The sequence below is a fragment of the Carassius gibelio genome, chromosome B1, assembly GCF_023724105.1.
Source record: "Carassius gibelio isolate Cgi1373 ecotype wild population from Czech Republic chromosome B1, carGib1.2-hapl.c, whole genome shotgun sequence".
Taxonomy (NCBI): domain Eukaryota; kingdom Metazoa; phylum Chordata; class Actinopteri; order Cypriniformes; family Cyprinidae; genus Carassius; species Carassius gibelio.
Genome location: NC_068396.1, coordinates 7,746,901 through 7,773,954, shown reverse-complemented (window position 1 = coordinate 7,773,954; position 27,054 = coordinate 7,746,901). Strand labels below are relative to the sequence as shown.

The window sequence follows — 27,054 nt, the reverse complement described above, 5'->3', positions numbered from 1 at the left end:
AGGTCCAATTAAACAATGAGGACCCATCCGTGCGCAAATGTGTGTATTTGCACAGTGATGTTGAATCGATTTGACACCTCGGGATGAGGTAGATCTTATTTTTCACGCTCGTTTCAGGCTGTTGAAAAATAATCTGGTCTCATTAGTCGACCGCTGAACTGGTCTGATTTATCCAGCCTGTCAGTGACCCTGTAGTACCGCGGGTCCCGAATCAATCACCGAGCTTGAACGTCTAAACCTGAGACCAAAACGTGCTTGATTTATCTACCAAATTACCGAGGCCTAAAGACACGACCGAGGAAATTGTGCGCTACTCCCTCAAGCGGTGTACCATCACAGGCCCACCCCCACTCAAAGGATCCCAAAACAAATTGTTGTGAGTCTTACAAAGTACAGTAAACAGGCAACCCCCTGTTACATTAAGAACTTTTCAGACGCATTAAAAGTGCAAACGGTAGATCAGTAAGTAGTAACAGTATTTACATAATTATATATTTTCATACCACATTTATTTCAGGAGATACCAAAAGTAAAGGTGAGCTGAGCAGGTTTTGTGTTTGCTCCAAATTCAGTGTAAATGTGATGCAACATATGCCAGCTTTGAGTCCTATAAAGGAAACTCTGTTGTAGCTTGGCTTTTTTTGTAACTGGGATGCGTAATTCGTTGTTTGTAGATGTCTTTTATTATAATTATGTAACATTTGTATTTTCATACTTCTATCATTGCATGTTGTCTTCGTTTCTAGTTTCATGATTTAATATTTAAAATATTAGTTTTCATAACTTTATTTCTGCACAATATCTTCTGCATAATTAAACAGTCTGCATTAATTCACATTTTAATGGTAGATATAATTGACATTAATTTTGAGAGTTTGAGAATTTGTGGAATATTAGTAGGACACTTAAAGACCTAAAAAAAACGGTGACATTGGAAAAATATAATTAACTCTTGAAGGCCGATGGAAAACTAATAGGCTACACTTCATATACATATTTTCTTAAACATTAACATAAATATTCACAAAAAAATCATAACATGGATATGTTATGTGTCAACTACCTATGCTGCCTTGCATTCATCTTATACTCTCCGCCTTTGCAGTTTAAAGGCCACAGTCTGCCCAAAGAAAGCAAGAGCGAGAACTGACATTGATAATTCACTGTGCAAATGTTTTGCTTGTAATTAAAATTGTGACATGCAATTAAATGAGAAACTCAACAGCATTAATGAAACTTGATATGATATCCTAGTTTCAGAACACAATGTTGTGGGCCTTCATCCACGTTAAGGTTTTAATGGGTGTATTTTAAAAAGACAACCCCGTTGTCCGTTGTCTGTGCAGGTGGCTCTAGGGTGGCAATCCCTCCCGGGAGAAAAGAGGAAATGAGATACGCAGATAGAAGGCTACGGGAGGTGGTAAATTAGCTGCCTGATCCGCACTCATTGGCGCATACACTTCCCCCATTAACTCGCCCTGACAGCCACACGCTCCCCTCCACCCCCTCTCCACTCAGTACCCAGGGCATGGCGGCCTTGTAGATTTATCATGCGGAGAAATGAATGTATGATGATCAGTTAAATTGAAAATCAGCAGCCGGCTGTCGATGAGAAGCAACACCTTCGTAATTAGCAAGAGAAATTGCGTCTTACGGACAGATAATAGCGTAAAAACAATTTACACTCCTCCCTTCTCGGTATATAATGAGTCTCAGGGCTCAAAGTGAAAACTTTTTACTCCCGAGTTCAAAATGTCCACAATACTAGATTACAACACTGGGGTCCGGACCAGACCTGAAGAGAGCCCGTGGTATCATCAATTCATTTAGTCTAAATCAATTCATTGTTTGTCTTAATAAAGTGTGCCTAGTGCTTACTGGATTCATGCATTGTAATGACGGATTGTCGGACCTTCAGGATCAGCTCATATAGAAAATATGCCACTGTAAATAGGCTATAGGCTCATTTCTTCCTACACTAAAACATTTATGTTTCTCTTCGCTGAAGTAGCGCATCCCCCCAGAGATGTTCGCTTCTCTCATTATTTTTCCTATAAGCTAGGTCTCATGCAGTGCAAATAGCAGTAACCCGAAATAAGAAATTATGTAAATGTTATTAAGGCTGGAAGATGCCATTCATAGGGTAAAGCTCGAGTCCCTCCGTTTACTTTTCATTTATTTGCAAATGCAGGGGCTCAATGAAGATGACCGAAGGGGTGGCGGTTTTACACTTGTATAATATTGCACACTTGTACGGAGTAAATCTTTTTGGAAACGTGATAATTAAAGGTTCTGCTTTAAGAAGTATAAGCAAGGAAAAAATCCATTGCAGAACCATGCTGGGTGCGTCTTTACTGAGACATCTACCTTTCATTTCGATCATCGTATATTTATTAATTCACTGATGCTAATATTTTCCAGCGCAAATGCTTCAGTGTGCCATGAGTTTTTGACCCTGTGGGTAACATTATTAGACTAAATTGGTGTAATGCATGTGTGTGGAGAGAGAGAGAGAGTTGTGTGTGTGAGAACGAGAGAGAGAGAGAGGGGCTGCTCTTTTATAGAGCGACAAATGATCAATAGGCCGATAAGGCAGGAACATCAATGTACGCGACAGAACAATGAGGGATATCATCGAACATCTATCTTAATATCGCCGCCTACGCGTGCCCTGACAGGCCCGTGCGCCTCATGAAAATTCCACCCAGCGAATCACCCAGGCTTGCCTCATGTGCACAAACACACACACACGCACGCACACACACACATCCTCACACGTACGCTCGCAGCTGCCTGGGCTATTATTTCCCCATTTCAATCTGACTCGCCAGCCTTTCATGCTAATTCTATTATTGTTGGAAGTTTATGTGATTTCATATCGCAGGAATCGGTAATGTATAATAACCCTTCAGGCTAACAGAAAAAAAAAACGTATCCTCCCAGCCGCCACCGGGAAAATAATTACTTTCATATCAAAACTCCACAGGAGCTGACCGGGTCCTACCGCCCGCGGCGTGAGACCTCATTTTAACTGGAGGTTTTGAATGAATGAATTTGTTAAAGCAATAAACACGAGCCTGCTGTACAGCAGCTTCTCAAAGCGATAAACAAAGTAGACATGCTAACTGTAAGCACTGAGGTAGCAATACAAGGTCTTTTCTTTCACAATATTTTATTCTTATTCTTATTATTACTTATCAAAATGTTACATATATAAATATTTTCGATACTTTATCATTTATACAATGTTTGAGGATGTGTTGTTCTTGTCTGCTGCTCACAGCTGACTTGTTTCCTTCAAGTTCGCAGATTATTGGAACAGATATTTTAAGCCGACAGTTCACCTGAATCAAGAATATCCGTTTTTGAAAAGTATAAAAAATGAAATTCAAACAGTCTTGTATACAAAAACGTATGGTTATCAGCTTTGGGATTGTGACAAGTCACTTGGCGCCACCGCTTCTGGCCTATTTACATTTCAGTCCATGTCAACATCCTCTCCATCTGTATTTGTGTCAGCAGACCTGCGGGGTTTCGTGTCTGAATATTCAGACAGGTTAGGAGAGATGCTTTCTTTCTGGCTAGAGCTTGTGACTGTGGACTCTGAGTCGTTTTCAAACTCCTTTTGCGGCGAATTCGATTCTGCATAACATTTCTCTGAGCTTGTGTTTGAAGTTTGCATGGAAGAGTTCTTGCTTTCTCTTTGCAGCTCGTCGTTTGTGGCACCTGTGTCTTTGCACAAGTGAATGATATTTTTCTGGTTTGAGGTGTCTGTCGTGGAACAGTATTGGCCCGAATTTCCTGAATCCTGACTCGGTTTCATCGCTGTCTGTGGCACAATGAAACCCAGCGGCTGGGTAATGGGATACAGAAGGAAATGGCCTTTTCCGACCAGTGGTCGCTGCGGCGGTAACTGAGAGACATCCAGGGTAGTTTTTCTCCTTGGACTTGAGTCGGCTAGTAAACTCTCCACACTAAATGGGTTGAGTTTCTGAAGCGTGGAGGCGCGTGTGATGCCGTTCGAGGCGCACAGTGCAGAGTTCCGCGTGGAGTCCATGGGCTCCGCTGTGTCGTTGACTGTACCGGCTCTTTGGTGGCGTGGATGTTGGTCACACATATGTTCTGTTTGCTGTCGGTGCGCGCTAGGCTGAGGCCCGGTGTGTGGAGTGGACTCGCCATCGGTGCTCTGCGATACTCCACTGTCGCTGTCAGATCCGGGTGTGTGGAAGAGCTCACCTGCTAAGAGCTTGTTCTGAGATTTCAGCAGCTTGCGTTCCTGTTTTCGCTTCTTCTTTTCCAAGCGCTCCAACTCCCGTCGTGCGATCTCTTCTGGGTCCATTGGTTCGCCGCTGCAGGTCGTGGGGTGAGAGTTGTGAGCCGGTCGACCGGGCCCTTTCTTCGTGTTCTCCTTTTTGCGCCATTTAGCTCGCCGGTTTTGAAACCACACCTAAACAGAAAAGGTTGTGAATTCTTTACTCAGTTTCTTAAGCAGGTAGGGTTACACTGTATTTTAAGGTGTCCTTGTTACACGTTACATGTAATTATTAGCCCATTATAATAACAACAAATTAAGCAGAATTACATATATTGATATATTGTATATTTGATATATACAAGGCATATATCAAACTCATGTAGGCTAAAGAACATTGATTGGCAAAATTATAATGACAAATTAAAATAAATGTTTGAATAAATGCTGAAATCTGAAATCTACAAGTACTTCGATTCTTTATCAAAGTATTATCATTTACACATCACAAATGAAAGAATTGTTTCTTTATATTTAATTGTATGCATGTATTCAATTAAATAACAACAACAGCAATAACAATAACAACAGCACTAGCCGATTTCTCATAAAAAAGAAAAGTCTCTGACAAGATGCTCGTCTTGTGTTTCTATTTGATATACATCCAAGGCTCTCCAATAATATGCCACAACTTGGACAGGGAAACTGTTTTCCTCGAAGCATATTTCATAAAGCCCACAGCCACAGATGCGCTTGTCTTAATTGTCAATTGATTCAATGTAATGGCTCACTCTCAGTCTTTCAATTAAGCCTGGTTCTTGCGTGGCTAATTTGGGCCTGTTCCCCTAAAGTTCATTTAGGCGCGTATAAGCGCTAGGACAGATTTGGCCCAGAAGAGGCAGAGCAGCAGGCTCGCACCTCACACCCAGGCCCCTCACATGGCGACTGCCGTCTGTTCAGCGCTGATAACACGAGAGTTAGCATCCACCAGCAGGCTAAGACGCATACTAACATAGAGACATCGAGGCTATACATGACAATAGCTGTGTATACACACATAAAATGTTAATGTCGTTAAAATCTGTGAGCACACAAGCCTAACGATAACGCAGGCTAATCTTCCTTAAGAAATAAGAATAATAGAAAGCTAAGCTTTTAACTCCCTAAAAAGACTGCTTCTCATCCAGCGTCGAGTTTCTACAAAAAGAGAAAATGCAGACAAAGGCTGCACGTTCAACACAGTATACACAGTATAATTTACAACCCACTGGCCTATTTATGTTTAGTAAGAATTGGTTAAACTGATCACAAGTAATTGTATTAACTAAAAGATTTATAAGGGTGTTTTATTATATTTAGGCAATCAAACGTGATATTAGTAGGCTATCATTTTTAAAAATCAGTCAGCATTTTAGCAGAATGAAATTATTAAATTGTTTATAATAATCTGCTTTAGAATTAACATGCATTTACTGCTCAGCTAGTGATCAGTCAGCATGAATATAAATGTTATGCAAATCACTCTATTATATGATCGATTAATGCTTTTAGCAGATGAATTATTGGTTGAACATTTATCATGTAGACTTTACCATTATTTTAAAATGTCTACCCTGTTCTCCTGCATTTGGAAGAAATAACTAGGCCTATTTAAAATTTTAGCATTTCAAATATTACATAAAAAAAGGTAACACACAAAAAAATTATGTATATGATACATAAAGCGTGGCTATATGTAATATTTTGTCTGATTAATAGTAAATAGGCCATTATAATAAAGGTCAATGAAAGATTTTGTTATGACAATAACAAACCATCATTTACCTGAACACGTGACTCAACAAGGTCTAGACGTAGCGCGAGAGCCTCGCGCATGAACACGTCCGGATAATGGCTTTCGTTGAATGCTTTTTCTAGTTCCTCCAGCTGCCAGCCCGTAAAATTTGTACGCGTTCGCCTCCGTTTACAGCCAGGGCTTTCCTTGTCGAGGTCTCCAGCATCTAGGACCACAGAGTCTGTCAGAACACGCGCATGCAAACATGAACATGCACATATGCACTCCAGCAGTTCTACTTGGAACTGTATAATTACAATTTTGTTGACATTAATTATTTAAAATATTACAATTTAACAACAACCAAATTATTGTCAAATACAATTCTACAATAACATGTCACACAAGTGCAGTGCCTGATAGTGCCTGTAGCCTACTTTTAAAAATATAGGTCACAATATCCTTTTAAATGCTAGTAATATGATTCTTAAAATACAATGGTATTATTGTTTAATGTCGCATTTTATATCAAAGTATTTATGAAGTAGCTATTTAATAATCCTGATATTTACAAAGACCAGAAATGCTAATAGAATTTAAACATAAATCAAACGGACTTGAACACACGATAATCAGTGGTTATCATAAGAAGAATTTGACATTTCATTACTATCGGTGTATTATCTGTCCAAGTAAAATCGTCTTACTTTTCAGTTTAATTGAACTCATAAAAGTGAAACAAAGCTATTTATAAAGTGTGCAATGTTGGCTAGGGAAAAAAGCATTTCATGTTTTTTGACGAGAGGCCTCGTGTAGTCTATATGTTTTGCTAAAACTATTGACAAACTGTACAGCCTGCTATATTCTTCATGGATAACCATTCACTTACCGCTGAGTTTATACTGGCTATCCCCGTTTACACCACAACCAGATCCCAGCAGTGGGTTGGAGTTGGCAACAGACGCCGAGCATGATCCGTTAAGTAATCCGTCTATAGAAAAAGGTACAGCGGCCGCCGACTGTAGCTGGTGTCCGGAGATATCGAAAACATGATGGTGACTGATGTGATAGGGGAAACCCATTCCAACCATGCCTCCCAAAGAGCCTCCAAACTGGGCATGAGGATGCTCGAGGATCCGGCTATCCATCATTGCATCTCCGGAATCAGGGAAGCGTTTGTCTGGCCAAAACGAGCTCCAACTCTTCTCTCAGAGCGCATGCAGCAGCCGTGAAGAGACGGACGGAGTTGACATGCTTTGCGCTCCCGATTTAGGAATAAGGAGACCGAGGCAGGCGCGCGAGGTTTTCGCTCTCTCCTACTTTGTCAACATCAACTCTCCTCTTGTCCAAATAACTAGCTCTCGCGCTAGGGAATTCGCGACCAATAAGGAACGTTAATCTTCGGTGACGTCAGAGCCACGACACAAACGTTTTCCATATCGATTGCTAATTATACCTGACATCCACCTCAATAAACAATACCAGCGCTGTCACAACACGACATGAGACATCACAACTAGGCGAGAGGGAGGAGGCGAAACCGGCAAATTGATTGATTCCCCGACTACATTCTAAACAGCCGCTACATAAAAACACACTGATTCTGTTCCAATAGCTAATTGTTCTGCTCTAAACGTCACATTAGTTTAATAAAAGCAGAATAACACATACTAACAACCAAAAACGTCATGTACCCCGTGTCAGCTACTTTTCAAGGAATGTCTGGCGAATGCGTAAAATGATGTTCTCATATTACGCGGAGGCATCGTGCCCTGAATAGAGTGATCCTAGAACGGACGAAGCATGCATGCATCACCACCCACCCTGTTGCGAGCTGTCAAGATGAATTTAAAACTACAAGCACCTCAGCCTTTCTAATATCTACACTCCAGCGCGCTTCGCATCGTTTCAACTCATTTCCACAGTTCTGATTACTGTGGCCATGATCTTGGCAGGTGTTATGAAAAAATAAGGTCGAAACAAAAGCGACTCTGATAGAATATCTGTGAGGGGGAAGCTATATGAAAACAAACGTGTTTTCAAACGTGTTTTTATAGGCTATTTCAGTATAGGGCTTTTAGATTATTGGGCCCCTGAGTCAAAAACAAACCAAACAAAAACTGACATCACTTAAATGTTTAAGCAATTTCGTGCAAACAATCAATTAGCCTATGCTTCTATTCCATTGATCATTTGTATCTAAAAGAGGGCGCTGTGGTGTGTGAAAGGGTCATATTAATCAATAAAATAAAATTATTAACATTTAAAAGAATGGCTAAAACATCGACTTTTTTCAAATGTAAAGGACAAAATTTCATAAGAAGTAATGTGTGAATGATTGCGCACACATGTTAGAGTGTATACGGTGTTCCTACAGAATAAAATGTAAACTAAAAGAAATATATCTTCTTTCATCAGACTGTGATTTTGTAATGATTGTAAACATTTAAGTTTTTATGTAGAATGAAGATCCCCCTGCCTCTATACATGTTAAATGTAAACGATGTCCAGCTCATGTCATTTTTATTTAAAATTGGGAAAGTGTGTGGTGTGTGAGCGAGAGAGAGAAAGAGAGGAGAGAGATGGTACTGAATACAGGATGGTAATCAATCCTGTTCATGTATAAAGTAAGTACATGGGTCTTTCTCTCTCCCTGCTCTCCTCCTCCATTACCGAGAATTAATTCCACTTTATTTATCCAATTTCTCCAGCTGCCAGAATGTTAATTTGAGTTGAAATTTCTCACCACTCGCTCGCTTGCGCTGACCCTCAGCAGCACCCGGATGGCGTGTAGTAATAACCTAAATCTTTCAACAGAGAGGCACGATAATTGTTACCTTATTAGCATGCAAATTGTTTAATTAATATTATTAAGGAGAAGCATATAATCCGTTCGTCACTTGACCTCGCAGTCTGTTGGCTGGCTGCCTCTCTGCATTTCAATGTGTTCATTTCAAACCAGCACTTTCCAAAAAAGAAAAAAAGAAAAAGAAAAGAAAAAAAAGGCCTCTCTACAAGCGCTAGACGTTTTCAAAGCACACATTGCCTGCGTGAGCGCGCGTTTGATGTTACTTGGTTTGTATCTCTCTTCTCCACTCTTTATCCCAAACATTTCATCACTTCGCATACAGGAATTATGGAAATCGTTTCATTCTGCCCGTCCCCAGACATACAAGTTCAATAATTGGCTTCTTGTCGTTTGCTTTTAGAAAACTGCTTCTTGAAAGGGAACCCCTCAAGTTCTGAGCAAGCGGTATCCGCTAGACGCACGCGGCTCCTGGGTAGACAACCCTTGACATGCGGCCCCTGCGAAGCGTTGCAAGGCGCCCGTTGTTTTTAATCCGACAGTGAGTGTGTCAGATGTGCAGGCTTTAATTAACTTGTTAATAATACGTACGCAAGCCACGCCAGGGCCAGGGTTCAGTGCGTTTCCAAATTTATCACATTTTCGCTATCTATAGGCCTATATCTTAGGCGATATTATATTAAACAAATCTGGATATAGAATCAACACGTGTCAAAATGAAATGCAAAGCACTTTGAATGTTTTGCCTGAAGATTTTATTCGCATGTTAATATGATCTATCAATTCTGCATATACTGCATTAGGAAGACTTCATAATACTTTCATTTTTACACTTATGAATAAAAACAATTTAAATAAGTTAAACGGGTCCAACGTGTTTATATGGTTATATGTAGCCTGTTAAATTCAATACAAAGTTCAGCCAGAAAGATGAAAAGGTTTTGGCAGTTCATAAACTCTCAGCACCCTGAAGCTTGAAACAAGGTACTTTTAAACGATAATCATAGCTAACCATTAGGCTCGAATAAAACATTTTAATTAAAATCAATATACTTCTTTTGAAGGTCTTAATTACTAAATTAACTTAATGTGAATTAATTTGTAGCTATCAAAACTGAACTGCACATTAGTCGATGCACAGATAATTAAGAGTGTGAAACGTAAATTAATTTAGTCATTTGATCCACAAACGGAACCAATTAAAGTGTAAAATGATTTTCCTTTCTGTGTTTGTGTTTCACTCAAGCACAGAGTTTGGTGTTTTAGTGGGAAACTAGGCTATCCCACCAGGCAAATTTCCTTCTAATCCCGCTCAGATAATCATGCAATTAAAACTTTCCCGCGCACTAATTATCTGCAATTGTTGGTCTGACTGCCGAGAAAGCAGAAAGTAAAAGCGATTGATTCCGAGTTTTAATTTACTGCATTCCTGATTGAAAGAGAGAGAGAGAGAGAGAGAGAGAAAGAGAAAAAACGTAGTTCCACTTCAAATTACTTTACTCAGCCTTAACCTACAATGTCCTTCAGAAATCTTACCTTGATCTGCATTTATGAGGTAGGGCAAAATGAAATGCTTTTAATAACAATAACTCAAACTTCTATTAGAGTAATAATTTCATTTCAATTAAAACTGACTTATCACCTTTTGCTAAAACGTGCTTAATATGCCAAAAATTATCAATGCTTGACAGACCCCGAGCAGGGATTGTCTAATTGTAATCAGCGAATCGAAGGTGCTTGTCGCTTCCCGTTGCCTCGCGCTGGTATGCACGGAAATAGAACTAATTTACTTGCCTCCCCAGGGAAATCCACTGAACAGATTAACATTTTCAAAACATAGTAATGATATCATTTGAGCAATGGCGATGACGCCAATTTTTCGGAGCCTTTGTGAGGGTAATTTACATATTTTTACAGTCCACTATTTCCCCCGTTCATCACTTTGAAACTGAAGGACACATTAATGTATCACTTGCACGCGGGAGTGCGCGCTCCTGTGTGTCTTTGTGCCCATGCGCTCGCGTTTGTGCTAAAAGCATACTGATCATCCATGTCCATGAAAAGTGAGGAAAATTAGCAGAAAAGACCTGTAACAGGACTTCATTTGGTGATCAAGCACACAAGTATTACAGCTGTCAAAAACTTCAGCTGTCATGTGGAAAAAGAAATCATTCCTTTATCGCCACCTAGCGTCTTGTTATTTTATAAAGGTTAGCTTAACGTACTAGAGAGTGCCAGGGTGTCAAAACGCAAGGGCAGTGACAAAATAAGGACGTCCAAGACGACAAAAAAGACACACTCACACGTTTGTTTCTGTGAATTGTGGGGACTTTCCATAGACTTTTATTACTTTTATACTGACCAAACGATATTTTCTATCCCCTAACCCAACCCTAAACCTACCCCTTACAGAAAACCTGTTTGAATTGTTAGATAAACATAATTTACTATTTTTAGTCACTTTCCCCCTTATTTATATCGAAACGTTTAAGGTTTACTATCTTTGTGGGGACATTTGGTCCCCACAATGTAGCATAAACAACTACACACACACGTATACACACACATACAAATGATAAAACAACAGATTTTAAAACACGTGCCAGTTCTTAGAACTGTATCTTGTGTCCAAGTTGGTTTCATACATTTTCAAAAACGTTTTATTACAAAGAATCAAGAAATGTAAAATGATTTAATAACAACCTAATCATTTTAAAAATTTTATATATATATACATATATGCTATAGGCTATAAGTAGTTTTTATAAAAGAGGTTATAAAGGAGTGCTTTCTAACATGACAACATAATGTCTAAGTTGGTTACAAAAACTCATTTTTAAAGAATCAATAGCCTAAATAACAAATAATAAAAAGGGTTAAAGGGTTAAATGATAAACTTCCCCGTTACAATTTTTTGATCTGTCTTTGCTGATTCGTCTGGCCGGAGGAGAACTGGCCCCCCGACTGAGCCTGTTTTCTCCTAAGGTTTTTTTCTCCATTCTGTCACCGATGTAGTTTTGGTTCCTTGCAGCTGTCGCCTCTGGCTTGATTAAACTTCTGGACACTTCATTTCCAGCGATATCGTCGACTTGGTTGAGCACACTATTTAAACTGAACTGAGCTGGACGATGACATCACTGAATTCAATGATGAACTGCCTTTAACCGAGAATTGAATGTTTACTATTGTCCTTTTGCACTTACACAGTATTTTCCTATTTTGATACAAAGCTGCTTTGACACAGTCTGTATTGTTAAAAGCGCTATAAAAAAAGGTGACTTGGCTTGACTCAGTAAGGCTTATTGATGTTACAAGAACTGCTGGGAGACATAAAGAGGTAGACTATTCCTCGGGATCACCCATCTCTCGTGCTCTCTAAATAAACAAATCTCACGTCACGTGACTCATGTCATCGCCTAGATATCAATCAGGGTCTTGATGTGCACTGACCGCGGTCTTTCGTGAGGGCCCTGAATAGTTAATATCTCTTTGTTATCCACGCCGTTCTAATCCCCCGGTGGCTCGCGGGCTCACGGTTGTTCGGGTCTGGTACAATGAAGCATGGGAGGAGGAGCGTCAACTATTATTTTCGGCCGGCGCGGCCATCTGCTGCGCGCAGGAAACCCAAAACCCCAGAGACGCCCCAGTACCCACAGTGTAAACTAGCGAAGATGTTTTAATTAAGGCGAGGCAGGTTAACTCTGCTGCTTAATGAATTACCTTCTTTGCCCACCTCTTGTCTTCCAGAAGTGCTTTTTGTCTTGGCCTCCTCCAAAACACTGTAGAACAAAACAGTCTTAGTTCTAATCCATGAGTAGCCTACTCCAGAAGTGAACATTGGGGGTTCTTCATATTTAAGACACCTTTTTTATATAATCATCATAGCGTCAGCTCATTAGAGGTTTTCAGACCTAAACTTGGTGTGTCTGTGTAGAGGCACCCAAAATGTGTAAATCTTTTTAAAGGTTTATTATGTCCAAACTTTATAATACAGTGGGGAAAATTGCCAGTACATTTCACAAATAATCACAAAGAAACGGCAGGTTACACATTAAAGTGAAATTTTGAAGAAGAAAGCCCTAAAGACTAAAAATATTTCTTTTATTAAACTTATTTACCGAAAAATATTATTTTTTTGTGTACCAAATATCGCTCAGCCTCGCTGGGTTAAATGAAGGATAATGCAAAAGCAAAGTTTAGTAAACTTTATATAAATGTTTTAACAATACCAAAACCTTTCTTTTTCAATAATTTGTTCTCCAACGATGTTTACTCAGTCCCAAAAGATGGTTCTCGGTAAGCAAATTAAAGGTGTAAATTGTGCGACAGAATAATTAGATGAGCCTATCAGTTAAATACATGCATGCATTTTTGCTTAATTAGGCTACTTGCAGAGGACTCTCAATGGTAGTCACAGCGCATCCTAGTGGTGATCCGAGTCATCCTCCCTAAACTTTAGATCGGCCTATTCAGTAAATTATGATGATATCGTTGATAGACTTTACAGCAATGATACCATATGATAATACTGCACACGTTTATCCTGCTAAAACGTGTCATAAGAATCCAATTAACAACTGTGGGAGTAAGTATCCTGACCAAAACTGGTTGAAGTAAATTCCGAAAGTCAAACTTGTTTTACGTTAAGCTTTTTCTCGAACCACCCACTGGTGAATGCATTTGGCCGTAGTGCTCCGATCTAACTGGTTAATTAAAAACAGCTCATGTTTGCTCAAGTTAATAAAAGGACTAAATTATTCACTTTGGGGACCTGAGTCCCAGAGCGCCTTAAATCATCCCGGGACAATATTGTAACTCTCTCTGCGCTCTGATGAAACGCTGAGGGGTCCTGTCACTGGTCGGAACCCCCTCCTCACTTTCCATCTGTCCTTCTTTGTCCTCCCTATAAAGCGTGTGTGTTTTAGCTCATTGTCTTTCACACATTTATTGACACCTTTTTTAATTCTGCGCTTCTGTCGGCCTTCTCATGCCGCGGGGCGCCAAACTCTTCCGCTCCATTAGCTCATTGAAACAGGAGTCTGGTTAAACAAAAGAGATGCAATCTGATCCTGTGTCAGCTCTCTCCCTCTCTCTCTCTCTCTCTCTCTCTCTCTCTCTCTCTCTCTCTCTCTGAGGCCATACATGTCTCTCTCGCACAACACGGGTTTTCGCGCCCTGTTTGTCAAAGAGACTGGCCCGTGCCTTCGCAAGCCAGCGGGGAGGGGGGATCTTATTAGCATTAAAAGCCTACACCGTGAAATTCATTTATAATTGCTAGAGAGAGAGAGAGATAGCGAAAGCATATGCGTCCCGAATTACGTTTGAATAAGTTTGTGATATGTTAACATGGAATGGAATGAGACAGACTGCAATTATGACGCCTTTGTGACTGTCAAATTCGATTCATAAGAGGCTCGTTCCACGGTGAGCGCCCGTGGAGAAGAAGATGAGGTGAATCTTAATGTAGCTAAAGAGAAGGCTTAGAAATCTCCACTGGGGGAAACGAAAAGCAGACCGAAAAACCGAATGTTTTAAAGTCGATCAAATGGCCTGCCTTTATTACCAGTGTTTGTTTAATCTGTGTGAAATGGCTTCATGATTTAAACCGATCTTGTCTATAATTCATTATCATAGTATAAGAGAGACAGACACTGGTTGGTGGTGATTATGATGAATCAGGTGTGCAACCAAAACAAAAGTTTCTTTCCTCAACAAAAAGATGTGCAACATATGCAGTGCTGGACCACAATTAAGAACTACTGCACTATATTAAGCAAAAAACTTCCACAGAAATCCTTTTTAAGATGCAGGAAGTGTCTCCACACATTTCTGTTATATGCTATCTTTTGCAAAACATGACCTCAAATCCAGATTATCTCTATTATTTGGAATTTAGAACCTGTCAATGTGTCAGTTTCTCTTTAAAAGTCACTGCATTTGAATTAGCCTAAAAAATAACAATTACAACAATTTAAAAGTACTACATTTTATCTGGTAATGATCAAGACATGAAATGCAAAAAGTTATTAATTAATGTGACTCATTTTCACAAACTTTTCTGTATGTGTTCTGACACCCACACCCCAAATTAGAAGTTGAGCAAACCAATTCCATTCGGTTTTAAGAAATCTGCTGCCATCTTCTGGTCACCTTCACAACCAAACAGTAGAGCCTTGAAACTAAAAGCGTTTTTTTAATATCAATGTCAACTCAGAAGTCATTTTTTTTTCTAATTTGGACTGGACCAAAATCAGTCTAAACTGAACCTTTTTTACATGATACAGATATTTATGAAGATTCGTATTTAATAACTTAATTCTTATGTAATGATTATTAAATGTATGATTCTTCAAATCGTAAAATGTGAATATTTAAAGACAGAGAGACAGCTTCCTCTGTTTGAGTGAAACAGCATAGACCAAACCACGTCAAACACTACATACAAATACAGTTTAACTTGCAGTGCATGGATTTAGCAGTCTTATCTGTAAGTATTTGGTGGTGGATATCTTAACTTCAGTGGCCTACATAGACGGTGTCCTTTCAGTACCATGGACAGCGCCACTGTGTTGCTTTTGAACGATAGCACTGTGGTTATTATTTTAATCCAAGTTGCGTACAATTATCCTAATGTTAGGTTAAGAACAGTTCACGATGCCATGTTGGTTACGAGATTTATAATGGAGATATGGCAAATGAGAAAAAGGAGGATTTCATAAACTCGGCAGTAACAGTCTATTAGTAGGCTATTGTTCTCCAACCTCACCTGTTAGTATACATCAGTTTAACAGTAAAAACGTGAGACAACATTATTAACTTAAAAGTACAATAATGTTCCTTTCCCAATGAAAAATTCAGGCGCAGGATGATGACGACTAGACTGACTATGCAGTGGTCCATCCAATGAGAGCAGTGAACGGTGATTTTGGAAATAGTTGTGGGTGTCCATATCAGTGATGAATTTTTTTTTGTAAAAATGTATCGCTACTAATATAACTGATCGTCAATACTACATCGAACAAATAGGCTTGTGATCGCCAGTGTGATCCATCGACTAATCCATATTGGAGATACCAACAGTCTCCTATTTGCGCTTTGCATCTGAAAACGAGATTTTTCCATTGCCATGATCACTCAAGCGAATGCTTTATGGAGAGTATTCGACTATCGGCGTGAGAACGGCTGCGCGATTCACCGAGGGCCGCGGAGATAGAATGAAACGAACGCTTTCGGAGAGACTGGATGTTGGACACTTCGTCAGAATATGCCATACAAGACAGCATATCAACGATTCACCATTACATGACATGGATAAACACCCGTGGTATGTTTTATTTATAGCTTTTTCTACAGATGCAGTGTCTATCAGTAGTTTCCCAAACCGGTTCCAGAAGACATTTTGTAAAGCACACGGATATATAGCTACCCGTTAGCGCCGCAGCAAGCATAACTACGCTCTAAAACGTATTAAGTCGTAAATATTTTACGCTAAGGTTTTTATCGTACATAATAGGCTACGATAAAACAAATATTTCCACTACGCCGCAGATGCGTCATGGCGTCACGCGACGTTTAAAAAAAAAACCATCACTATCACTTTTAATCTGGTATTATATAATATAGCTATTATATTTACTACAAGTTAAACCAAAAAAAAAAACCCATTGTTATTAGTTAAACCGTGGTAACCACAAATTAACCATGGTTTTGCTACACTAGTTTAACCATGGTAACTTTATTTGTAGTAAAATTATGGTTATAAAAAAATTAATCTTTAGGACAAAAACCATGTTTACTACGCTTTGACTACAATAAAACCATGGTTAATTCCCATTAATAAAGTGGTTTTCTTCAGTTTAAAACAATTAACGTAGGCCTATGTTACATTTTTGGCAGTTAGCACATTTTTGGTAGTTGACGTTGGCACGATATAAAAAAGGCCGACAAATGTAGCGTAAGTGGTGGATTATTTTTGTATTTACACTATGCTTTTAAATCATTTTAAAAAACCAAGGTAAGTTTGCTCAAGTTTCGTTTTCAAAACAACTTATTCCTAATTATTAAACCTACTCTACAAAAATAACATCACAAAACGTTATTTATTTACTTCCCCTTGTCGTTACTCCAGACATGAAAAGTTTTTGTCAGCTGAAACGTGCAAATTTAGTGCAGGACTCCAGGAGCATGAGATAAACGCTGCGTGCGGTCACGTAGCCTACCTTTTAAGGACGGAAAGTAACACTTAGTTCAATTGGCTTCACAGGTTCATAATCAATCAACCAAACGCGCACCTGTTCGGGAAGAATCGTGGAGTGTTGCTGTCGGTCTGAGCAATGGCCGCTCCAAGAAGAATTCATCTCACCGCTCTCTCAAGCAATGCATGCTTTCCTCTTCCCACGATCCCCAATGCTGGTGACCAGCCTGTCAAACAGGGTTTACCTGCACCGACGCCTGCAGCTGGATCGCCCCCACCTCCGCATCCTGTGACAAGAGTGGAATTAAAACTCTTCGAGTCGGATGAACAACGCTGCCCGGAGTTTAGCTACCTGGATTTGATCAGCTCAAAAGTAAACAAGCATTGGCACTGATTTATTTTCTGAATTTCACTTGTTGTGTTAATCATGATTTTAAGACAACATTTCAAAACTGTTTACAAGTATGCAAGAACAAAAGTACTGCAAAATATAAATGCTCTGAGTTTGTATTTAACAACTTTCAATCAGAACACTTGAACTTTGTGGGGAAATAGTCAAAAGTTAAATACATACTTGGAAAATTGCTTTTGATCCAGAAGAAGCAGTGTTGACAAAGTAAGCATCTACCTTGTGTATTTAAATTTAGAATTAAGTAAAAAATTGTATATGTAGGCCTATAAATCATTATCTAACTGTCAATTCAGCAGCCGATATTTGTATTTTACCAGTATTCAGTTTAATTTCTTTTTTCTTTAGTTTTTCATCAATGTGCCTACGAGTCCTTGAGGATAAAACCAGTTCTGGTAGATGTAGATAAATCAGTTGTTTCTCATTTTAAGGAAACCACTGAGAAAAAGAAACCACAGACATTAGAGGAGTTGGTGGAGGACAAGGAGAGAGAAGAACTGGAGGCGCTTGCAAAAAAGTTTGACGCAAAATACGTGAGTATGAATTGTGCCAAGATTATATTTCTAGCTTCATCATGTTAGTTCTGTGGATTGTGGAAAAAAAAGTAAAGTTCAAAGGTCACCACACTTGCTGATGCATATGGTGATTCAACAGGATTAAGCTTATATGTCAAATTTAATGTTTTGTGTGTGCATATTTAAAGCTATTCATTAACATCCACCCTTTTCTTGTTTAGGGTGGAGGTGGCAAAAGAAAAAAAGACAGGTTACAGGATCTGGTGGATATAGGCTTTGGTTACGATGAATCGGATTCATTCATTGACAACTCTGAGGCTGTAAGTTCAGGCCAGATGATAGCCTGCATCAAATTAGGAATGTTTTACTCAAGTCGTCTTTTTTCCTGCATGTCGCAGTATGATGAGCTTGTCCCAGCTTGTCTCACCACCAGATACGGAGGCTTCTACATCAACTCTGGAACTCTGCAGTTCCGGCCAGCCTCTGAGAACGAGAATGATTTTGAGGACAGCGGTTTTAAACCTAAGGTGTGTCCTCTGTTTGCAAAAATTGCAATGCTAATTTGTTGTGTACAGTTATTTTCAGCTGTATGCAAAAGATTAAGACACCATACATTATTAAATCTTATTTGCTCCGATTCCTTTCTCAGAAGCGAAAGCTTAAGCAAGGAAAAGACAAGAAGATTGGGAAGAAAAAGAAAGAGGAAGACATGCTTACTAGGGACGAAGCCAGAAAAAGGTTTTTGCTGCTGATTACAGATTACAATGTTTACTACTCTTAATTTTTCACAACATCCTTTAATAATGGTTTTCATTGATTTGTTTCTTAAATGCCCTCATTGTTCTTTATCCTTCTCAGCACCCCACCAGAAAAATCATCTGCAAAGAAGAAGAAAAATAAGAAGCCACTAAGTATCGATAAGATGCTGAAGAAGTTCCACAAGGAAAAGCTTCAGCAGCTGCAGTTGTTTAATAATAGAGAGAGAGATTTGCATGCTCTCAATGACACCGTGCAAGCTGAGGTTCAAGAACCGTCCATATCAGCTGACCCTCTTCTCACACTCATTGGTTCTGCCAGTGCAGATGACCTCCTTCAGGCGGTCAAAGCAGCAGAGCAAGACTTTGACTTTGATAGACTCTTAGGGGAGCCGCAGAACATCTGCTCTCCAAGCCTGGAAGATAATGGTGAGGTTCTGGTAGCGTCCGTCCCTGAGAAACCTACTACATTACTTCCCGATGGTCTGCCACCTACATTAGAGCAACGCATTAAGGAGTTTTCCCAGGTATTATTTGCTCTTACAACTTTAGAGTAGTTTGCTGGAATATGCTACTTATTCTTATATGCATTACTTATGTTGTTGTTTAGGCTGTTAAGAAAATTGAAGGACAAAACAAGCTGGAGATTTTGTCTTCAGAACTCAACAGTGTTCTACTAGAGTAAGTTGCATTACATTAATTATATAACGGGTAACATTTTGCAAGCATACTTTGCATCTAATATATTGATTCTTTCTCTTTGTATGTTCAGTGTGGAGGTGAACTCTAAACAGCTTAGTGGGAAAGCACGCTCCAGAATCTTCTCATACTTGGCATCACAGCTGTCCTGCAGCAAAGGCACTCTGGTTAAAAGAGTCAAAAAACTCCACAGTCTACAGCAGGTCTGTGAACTTACAAAACTGCATGAGCCTTCAGCATAGTGACATGACTTTGATCATAATCGATCAAAATTAGATACAATTTTATAATAGATTTTTAAAGGATTTTGAAATATATTGTTTGAAGGTTTGAGGTCTATAACTTTTTGAAATTAATACTTTTAGTTAGCAAGGATGCACTGAATTGAAATGTGAAGTCACGGTACAAAAGTAAAAAAAAAAATACAAGAGATCTCTATTTTAATATAAATGTTTTTCTCTTGTACTTTCTATTCATCAAATAATCCAGACAAAACTGTTAAGTCATTTCAAATTGTAATGTTATTTCACTATAGTACTGTCTTTCTTTATTTTTGATTAAATAAATATAGCCTTGGTGAGAATAAAGTGAAAGTGACATGACATACAGCCAAGTATGGTGACCCATACTCAGAATCCATTCTCTACATTTAACCTATCCAAAGTGCACACACACAGCAGTGAACACACACACACACACACGGAGCAGTGGGCAGCCATTTATGCTGCGGCGCCCGGGGAGCAGTTGGGGTTTCAGCGCCTTGCTCAAGGGCACCTAAGTTGTGGTATTGCTGGCCCGAGACTCAAACCTACAACCCTAGGGTTAGAAGTAAAACTCTCTAACCACTAGGCCACGACTTCCCTAATAAGAGACTACTTTCAGTGTTTTTTGTATTTACCAACCCTAAACATTTAAATGTGTGTGTAACTGAACTCCAGTTAAATGTCTCTGTACGTGTAATGTGCTGGTCGTGTGTGTTATCAGGATGAACAGCTGCAGGAGCTGCTGAAGAAGCTGGAGAATGCAGTTGCCAGGTCCATGCCAGAACAGATCACCCGTTTCCAGAATCACTGCCAAGCTCACTCTCAAGCCAGAGCTGCCAAGTAATCAATCACTGTTAATATGCACAACTCTATTTTACTGACTCTTTAATTGGTTTGAAGTTTTCTATTAGAATGCAACTTCGGTTTAATTTGTATGTTCTTTTTGTGTTTTAAGACTCGAAGCTGAGAAAGAGAGGGGGATTGATGGCTCTGATGAAGAAGAAGAGGAGAGGGGTGGAAAACGAGTGTTTGGGCCTCGCAAGAGGTTCAGATGGAATGAAGAGATCAGGTCGGGTCTTGTGTGTGCGCGCGTGAATATTAAAGCTCTCTTGAATGCTACTAGTAAATGCTGTACATTCTCATTACATAGTCTTTGAATTTAATGAATACCAGAACTTGTAATAAGATTAAATATTATTAATTAATTGTGTACGCACTGGTCATCAGTATAAACAATTATCACTGAATGGACTTTTACAGGGAGTTACTCTTTGAGATTGTCAATTTGAAGATGATTATTTATGATTCGGAGTCGCCCACATGCTCTAGTTTGGAAGAATATCTGAAAGTGTTCCTAGAGGCTGATGTTAAACCACTTTGGCCTAAAGGATGGATGCAATCCAGGTATACAAAGTAAATTATTAATATTCTGAAATTTTGGACATGAGTGAAATCTCTAGAGCCAAGTTAAAGTTGTTAATTTACATTTACAAGTGACGAGTAATTCACAACAAACTTGTCTGTTTTTATCATCATTACTCCAGTGTCACATGATCCTTCATTCATTCTCATATGCTGATTTGCTGCTCAAAAATTCTTATTATAATGAATGTTAAAAACTGTCTTTTTTTCAGAATTCTGTGAATAGAAGGTTCAAATGAACAACATTTGTCTATTACTGTCACTTTTGATCAATTTAAAGCATTAGAATCTGCATTTTAAAAAATAATAAAAATAAAAAAAATCAACCATCAGTGTTCAGGCATTATGAAATCTTGCTTGGAGTTAATCGTTATTAATCATTTGATTAATTTCTGTCCTGTCCTTAATAGGATTCTGCTTATAGAAACCCGAAAAGCACATGGCCACATCACAGGTGTTGTGTAAGTATGATTCTACACTGCTACACAGTTCCCAGATACTGTATATATCCAACTCTTCTGAAGAAAATTAGTCATTATTTTTTCTGTTATCAGAAAAGACAAATGAACGTGTAAACTTAACCAAAGTTCTTGTTTATAAATTACCCTTTTTCTTGATTTTACAGGGCAAGAAAGAAGCCATTAGGTACAACAAAACTAAAAAAGGTACATCAGGAAAAACTGCAAACCCCAGCCGTAGAGTACACTGTTGCATGTCGCATTCTTTAGGAAAATATAGGTGGAAGTCTGGTCCTAAACCTTGCTTTTTCAAATGTTGAATGCACAGGTCAGTGCTGCCGTTGAGGACAGTAAGAATAACTCAGAAATTCAGGGCCCACCAGCACTGAAACGCAAACGCCTGAGTGTACCTGTGAGCGTTCAACCTGAAGCCACGCTGAGCACCACTGCCAAAACGCCATCAAACACACAAACATCTGCCACCTTCTCCACCCATCCATCTAATCAGAACCATAAGGAAGGTGATAAAACTGAGAACCATCAGACCAGCACTCAGAGAAGTCCAGTGATCGCAGAGGGAGCTGGGTCGGTCCAGATGATGTGGACCAGGTCTGTTATGGATTCAGATTCAAAGCGGCTCCAGACTGGAGAGAGGGCGACTCCTAAACTGACGCTGGTGGCACCGCCAGATGGTGCTGAGGGTGACTGTCCATCCGTGGTGCAGGGAGTGGCCAGGCTGCTCACTACCACCTCAGTGGGTGACGCACCAGTTTCTATGGCAGCAGTAAGTCATTTAAAAAAAAAAATACAAAAAAGACACACATTGGTTGCTTCCTAGATGTAGATCATATAATCTGTATGATGATCTACATCTAGTGTTCACACACACTATATATATATATATATATATATATATGTATATATATATGTATATATATATATATATGTATATATATATATGTATATATATATATATATATGTGTATATGTATGTGTGTGTATATTACAAAAACTATCTTCTGTATCTTCTGTATTTTAAAGTGTAATTTTCTGCATCATTACTCCAGTCTTCGTTGTCACAATTCTTCGGAAATCTAAAGTTGCTTCTCAATAAATTAGAATGTCGAGGAAAGTTTCATTTATTTCAGTAATTCAACTCAAATTGTGAAACTCGTGTGTTAAATTCAGTGCACACAGACTGAATTAGTTTAAGTCTTTTGGTTCTTTTAATTGTGATTATTAAAATTATTGATTAATTAAAATTATGATTAATTGTGGCTCACATTTAACAAAAACCCACCAATTCATAATTTCAACAAATTAAAATGGTTCATAAAACCAATAAAAAACATTTAGTGAATTATTTGTCTTCTGGAAAGTATGTTAATTGACTGTACATGTACTTAATATTTGGTAGGGGATCATTTTTCCTTGAATTACTGACTCAATTCAGCGTGGCATGGAGGTGATCAGTTTGTGGCACTGCTGAGGTGGTCTGGAAGCCCAGGTTTCTTTGACAGTGGTCTTCAGCTCATCTGCATTGTTTGGGCTCTTGTTTCTCATTTTCCTCTTGAACCATAGATAGCCCATAGATTCCCTATGACAGTGGTTCACAACCTTTTTCAGTTCGCGGCCCACACAACCAAACACATACTGTATGTTTGTGCGGCCCACTGCAAAAAAATGAACTGACCCTGCTATTGTCGGGTTAATAATTTAGTACTCAGAAGCTAGATTGTTAACTGTCTTTATTGAATGAACTGGCAATGAACAGAAAATAACTCTGGCTGGCACTGCTCAGCAAAACATGAAAACCAGTCACCGGAGCGAGCAGTCAGGAGGAAACAAGTTAACAGCCATTTATGCATGTTTGAATTTGTTGTTCTGTAACATATGCAGCAAAAATATCTAAGATAAATTGACGGTTTATTCTTAAACCAATCAGCGAGCTCGAATAGTTACTGTTTAATATTTATTTTTTGTTATTTCATTATATATATCATGAATAGAAAGTTCAAAAGAACAAAACATTTTATTGAAAATCTTATGTAACAAATTTGAAATGTTTACTGTCAGTTTTGTTCAGTTAAGTCTGTTTTAGTCATTTATTTTGGAGCCTAAGAGGCAAGGGATTTGTTTTAAAAGCTTTTGTTTATAGTTGGACTGAATAAAACGTATATTCTTCTTTCCTTGTGTTTCAGGCAGCTGGTGAGATCTCCTGTGGGAACCCAGCGCTTCCCACTCCTTCTCTATCGCTCCTTCCATCCTCATACCCCACCACAGTACAGCCGGGTGTTTTACCGAGCTTTGCCCCCCTGCATGCTCTCCCGTTCCCTGGGCTCAGCTCTGGCACCAAACTCCCTGGACAGCCTCAGGCCTGCAATGGAGCTGTTTTTCCTGGCCAAGCAACGGGAACTTTCCAGCATGGTCTCGCACACGGTGAGCAGATATTAATCCTGAAAAGAACCATAGAACTTGGTAAGCATCATCTCTGTTTGTTTAAAGGTAGAGTGTGTTATTTATGCTTCAATTACTGCACATAACTATTGATTCCATAACTATTCTAGCATTTCAAAACTACACACTTCACCTTTAACTACATATAGAGGCTTAATAAATTCATAATCTTTGTGTGATGTTTAATGCACTTTGCTCCATCGCTGTAATGTTACATTTGTCATCCTGGTGTTTTCTTCTTCCTCCTCCTCTCTTTCCTGTTTCAGGTAACTCCATGCTGTGCTCTAGCACGCTTCATCTTCTGTCTGTCCCTGTTTCTTCTCCTGCTCCTCTTCATTCTTTAACACCATGGCTCTTTGGTTTAGGTAACTTTACACACCTTTGGGAAAGCCCATAGAGATAGAGTTGAAACACCCTCACATTGCTCATGTTCATCTTAATTAGGGCTGCGAAATATTGAAATAAAAACTAGACAAAAATATTTTTTTTATAAATAGTATTTTTTACAGTATTATTAAAATAATAATTATTATTACAACAGTTCTCATTTAAAATTTTTATTTATAACAATCTTAATACATTTTTCAAGTTTTCCCCAAGAAAAATTATATATATATATATATATATATATATATATATATATATATATATATATATATATATATATATATATATATATCTCAATTTATTTATTTTTTCTATATAAATCTTTCCAATATTGTGCAGCTCTTGATTTGGTGTTTGCTTGCTTGTTTATATCTTCTTTTTTTATCTTTAGCTGATTGTTTTGAGTTTATCTTTTTAACATTATTTGAAGTGTCACAAGTAATGCATGAGTCTGAGTTTTAGTTTAGCTGATCATCTCTAGTTTCATATACAGTGTCCTCCACTAATATCGGCAGCCTTGGTAAAAATGAGTGGCTGTGCAAATAAATATGCATTGTTGATCTTTCTGATCTTTCATTCAAAAAATTCTAAACTTTCATTGAAGTAAAACAATTGAAAATGGGTAGAAAATCTCATGATGAAATAAATGTTTTTCTCCAATGCTTGTTGGCCACAATTATTGGGACTCTATTTTCCCAAAGATAACCACTCTGGGGTGTGTTTCCAAAAACCATAGTTGTTTACCTGTTAGTTTTTTCCTATAATGCCTGAAGAGTTTGGAGCATCTCTCTCCAGATCCTTCAGATTCCCAGCTCCATGTTGGTGCTTTATGGTCCAGATGATCAATTGTTTTACTTCAATGATAGGTTCGGATTTTGTGATTTTTTTTATTTTTTTATTATTTATTTTTTTATTTTTGAATGAAAGATCAAAAGGATAAACAATGCAGATTTATTTTCACAGCCGCCTTTGCTCATATTTACCAAGGGTGCCAGTATTGGTGGACAGCACTGTTGTTAATAATAAATTACATTTTTTAATGTTATAGTTGACATACAAAGTTACACAGTTTGGTTATATAATAATCCATTCATTTATTTATTTATTTATTTATTAATTTTTTTGACAAAATAACGTAGACTGTATGATGTCATTGTTCTAGTTTTGTTTTAAAATCAACATGAAATCCAAATGGACTCCAATTACTTGTAATACGTTTGCACATTTGAATAACTTGTAAATGTAATGCATGTTCCTGGTTTTACCATAGCTTATTAATTTTCAATATCAATACATTTATTGAATTAATTTAATCACTGCCATATTTTAAATTATGAAATGTTATGAAGGAATTGTGAAATTATAAAAGTAAAATGGGTCATGTGTGTCGTTTCAGGTTGATTTGCTTAAATTAGGCGAGCATTACATTGAACAATCACATTAGTGTTATTTTGAGAGATAAAATAACATTTTGTTTTCTGACAGATGGAAGCCAGATCCAAACAGATGGTCTAAACGCTCGGAGAAAACTACATTAATGGCCATTAGAATGAAATGAATGATGGCTGTTACCTAAAGCAAAATTTGCTACTTTTCGTAAGATTATGAAGACGGAGCTGATATAACTGAACATGGATTTGCATTCTAATTTAAAAAGGAGATTAGGAGACATTTTGTTTTGTATATTTTAGAATCAAATCTCTTTCAAAATGTTTGTTTGGAGAGAAAAAAATGCACTTATTGAGAATGGACGTGAGGACTATAATCCAAGTTTTTTGTTTTTCACAGTATTGATTATAATTTGAATGCTATGACCAGCCATGTGACCTCAGTGCAGTGATATTCACCATGACTTTCAACTTCTAAGGCGGATACTTCTTCTGTAAATTCTTCTGTATCCATATACCTTCTCTCTCTCTCTCTCAGAGGTGATCTACCAGTGAAGATCCACAATCCTGATTTATTTATGAAATGAAACGAATGATATTCAATTCAGTGTTCAACTACAATGTAATTTTCAAATACATGTTTGCAATGAAAATATAAAGGAGCTCAGAATCTGTTGTAATAGTCAAAGCTAGAGACTGCACTTTTTCTTGTTTTGGAGTTGGACTGGGTGATGGAAATGATGCCAGTGTAATGATCTCAGGGCTGTTTAAGTATAGTGGCCGAGTTATTGAGAAATGCTGCAATATCTGTAGAGAACATGCACTCGCTTTTGTTTTTGAACACATTGAAAAATGAATTATTTAAATATTTGAAGGTATAATGTGGAAATAAAGTTTCCTAAAATATTCTATTGTTGACATTGTATTGTTGGAGGTCAGATGTTTTTTGTTTTGTTTTGTTTTTTTGTAGCCTTTTTTCTCTACATTTTTGTACAAATGAATGTTGAGAGTGAACACAGTCTTGTCAAGCCTCATTTCATGTCTATGCAAAGTTGGATAAGAGCTCAGCAAAACAGATGTTAAATTGCTGTTGTTTAATTACCTCTACACCGTATGTGACCTCTCCTGAACAAATAAGATGAGATACTGACTGAACTTTATTTGATCTGATAGCTGTATATGTTTTTACCATATTATTCCTTTTAAAGTGAGAAAGTATATCTGAACGTTACCATGCACGGCTGTTCTGTAAATCTGTAAAAACTTTCTTAACCT

General features: G+C 38.1%; 2 protein-coding genes across 6 annotated transcripts; one reads left to right on the top strand and one right to left on the bottom strand.

Moving 5' to 3' along the window:
- Window positions 1-3,155: 3,155 nt before the first annotated feature.
- Window positions 3,156-7,959, bottom strand: LOC127949605 (homeobox protein unc-4 homolog). 2 transcript variants are annotated; one of them, XM_052547042.1, is made up of 3 exons: window positions 6,916-7,959; window positions 6,077-6,267; window positions 3,156-4,447 (listed from the first exon to the last, which is right to left on the bottom strand). In XM_052547042.1, exons 1-3 carry the CDS (start codon window positions 7,175-7,177, stop codon window positions 3,479-3,481), a joined length of 1,422 nt encoding a protein of 473 aa, XP_052403002.1. In that variant the 5' UTR covers window positions 7,178-7,959; the 3' UTR covers window positions 3,156-3,478. The 2 variants fall into 2 exon arrangements, with proteins under 2 accessions (XP_052403002.1, XP_052403003.1); XM_052547043.1 differs by having other exon boundaries at window positions 6,077-6,252; window positions 6,916-7,955.
- A 9,206-nt stretch (window positions 7,960-17,165) lies between these two features.
- LOC127949604 (ubinuclein-1) lies at window positions 17,166-26,685 on the top strand. 4 transcript variants are annotated; one of them, XM_052547038.1, is made up of 17 exons: window positions 17,166-17,399; window positions 17,867-17,968; window positions 18,172-18,270; window positions 18,349-18,477; window positions 18,600-18,688; window positions 18,809-19,232; window positions 19,316-19,386; window positions 19,478-19,607; window positions 20,389-20,507; window positions 20,623-20,736; window positions 20,928-21,071; window positions 21,500-21,550; window positions 21,715-21,754; window positions 21,876-22,331; window positions 23,749-23,986; window positions 24,271-24,369; window positions 25,877-26,685. In XM_052547038.1, the coding sequence occupies exons 1-17, from the start codon at window positions 17,166-17,168 to the stop codon at window positions 25,927-25,929; spliced, it is 2,592 nt and encodes an 863-aa protein (XP_052402998.1). In that variant the 3' UTR covers window positions 25,930-26,685. The 4 variants fall into 4 exon arrangements, with proteins under 4 accessions (XP_052402998.1, XP_052402997.1, XP_052403000.1 ...); XM_052547037.1 differs by having other exon boundaries at window positions 23,749-24,025; XM_052547040.1 differs by lacking the exon at window positions 24,271-24,369.
- The last annotated feature ends 369 nt before the right edge of the window (window positions 26,686-27,054 follow it).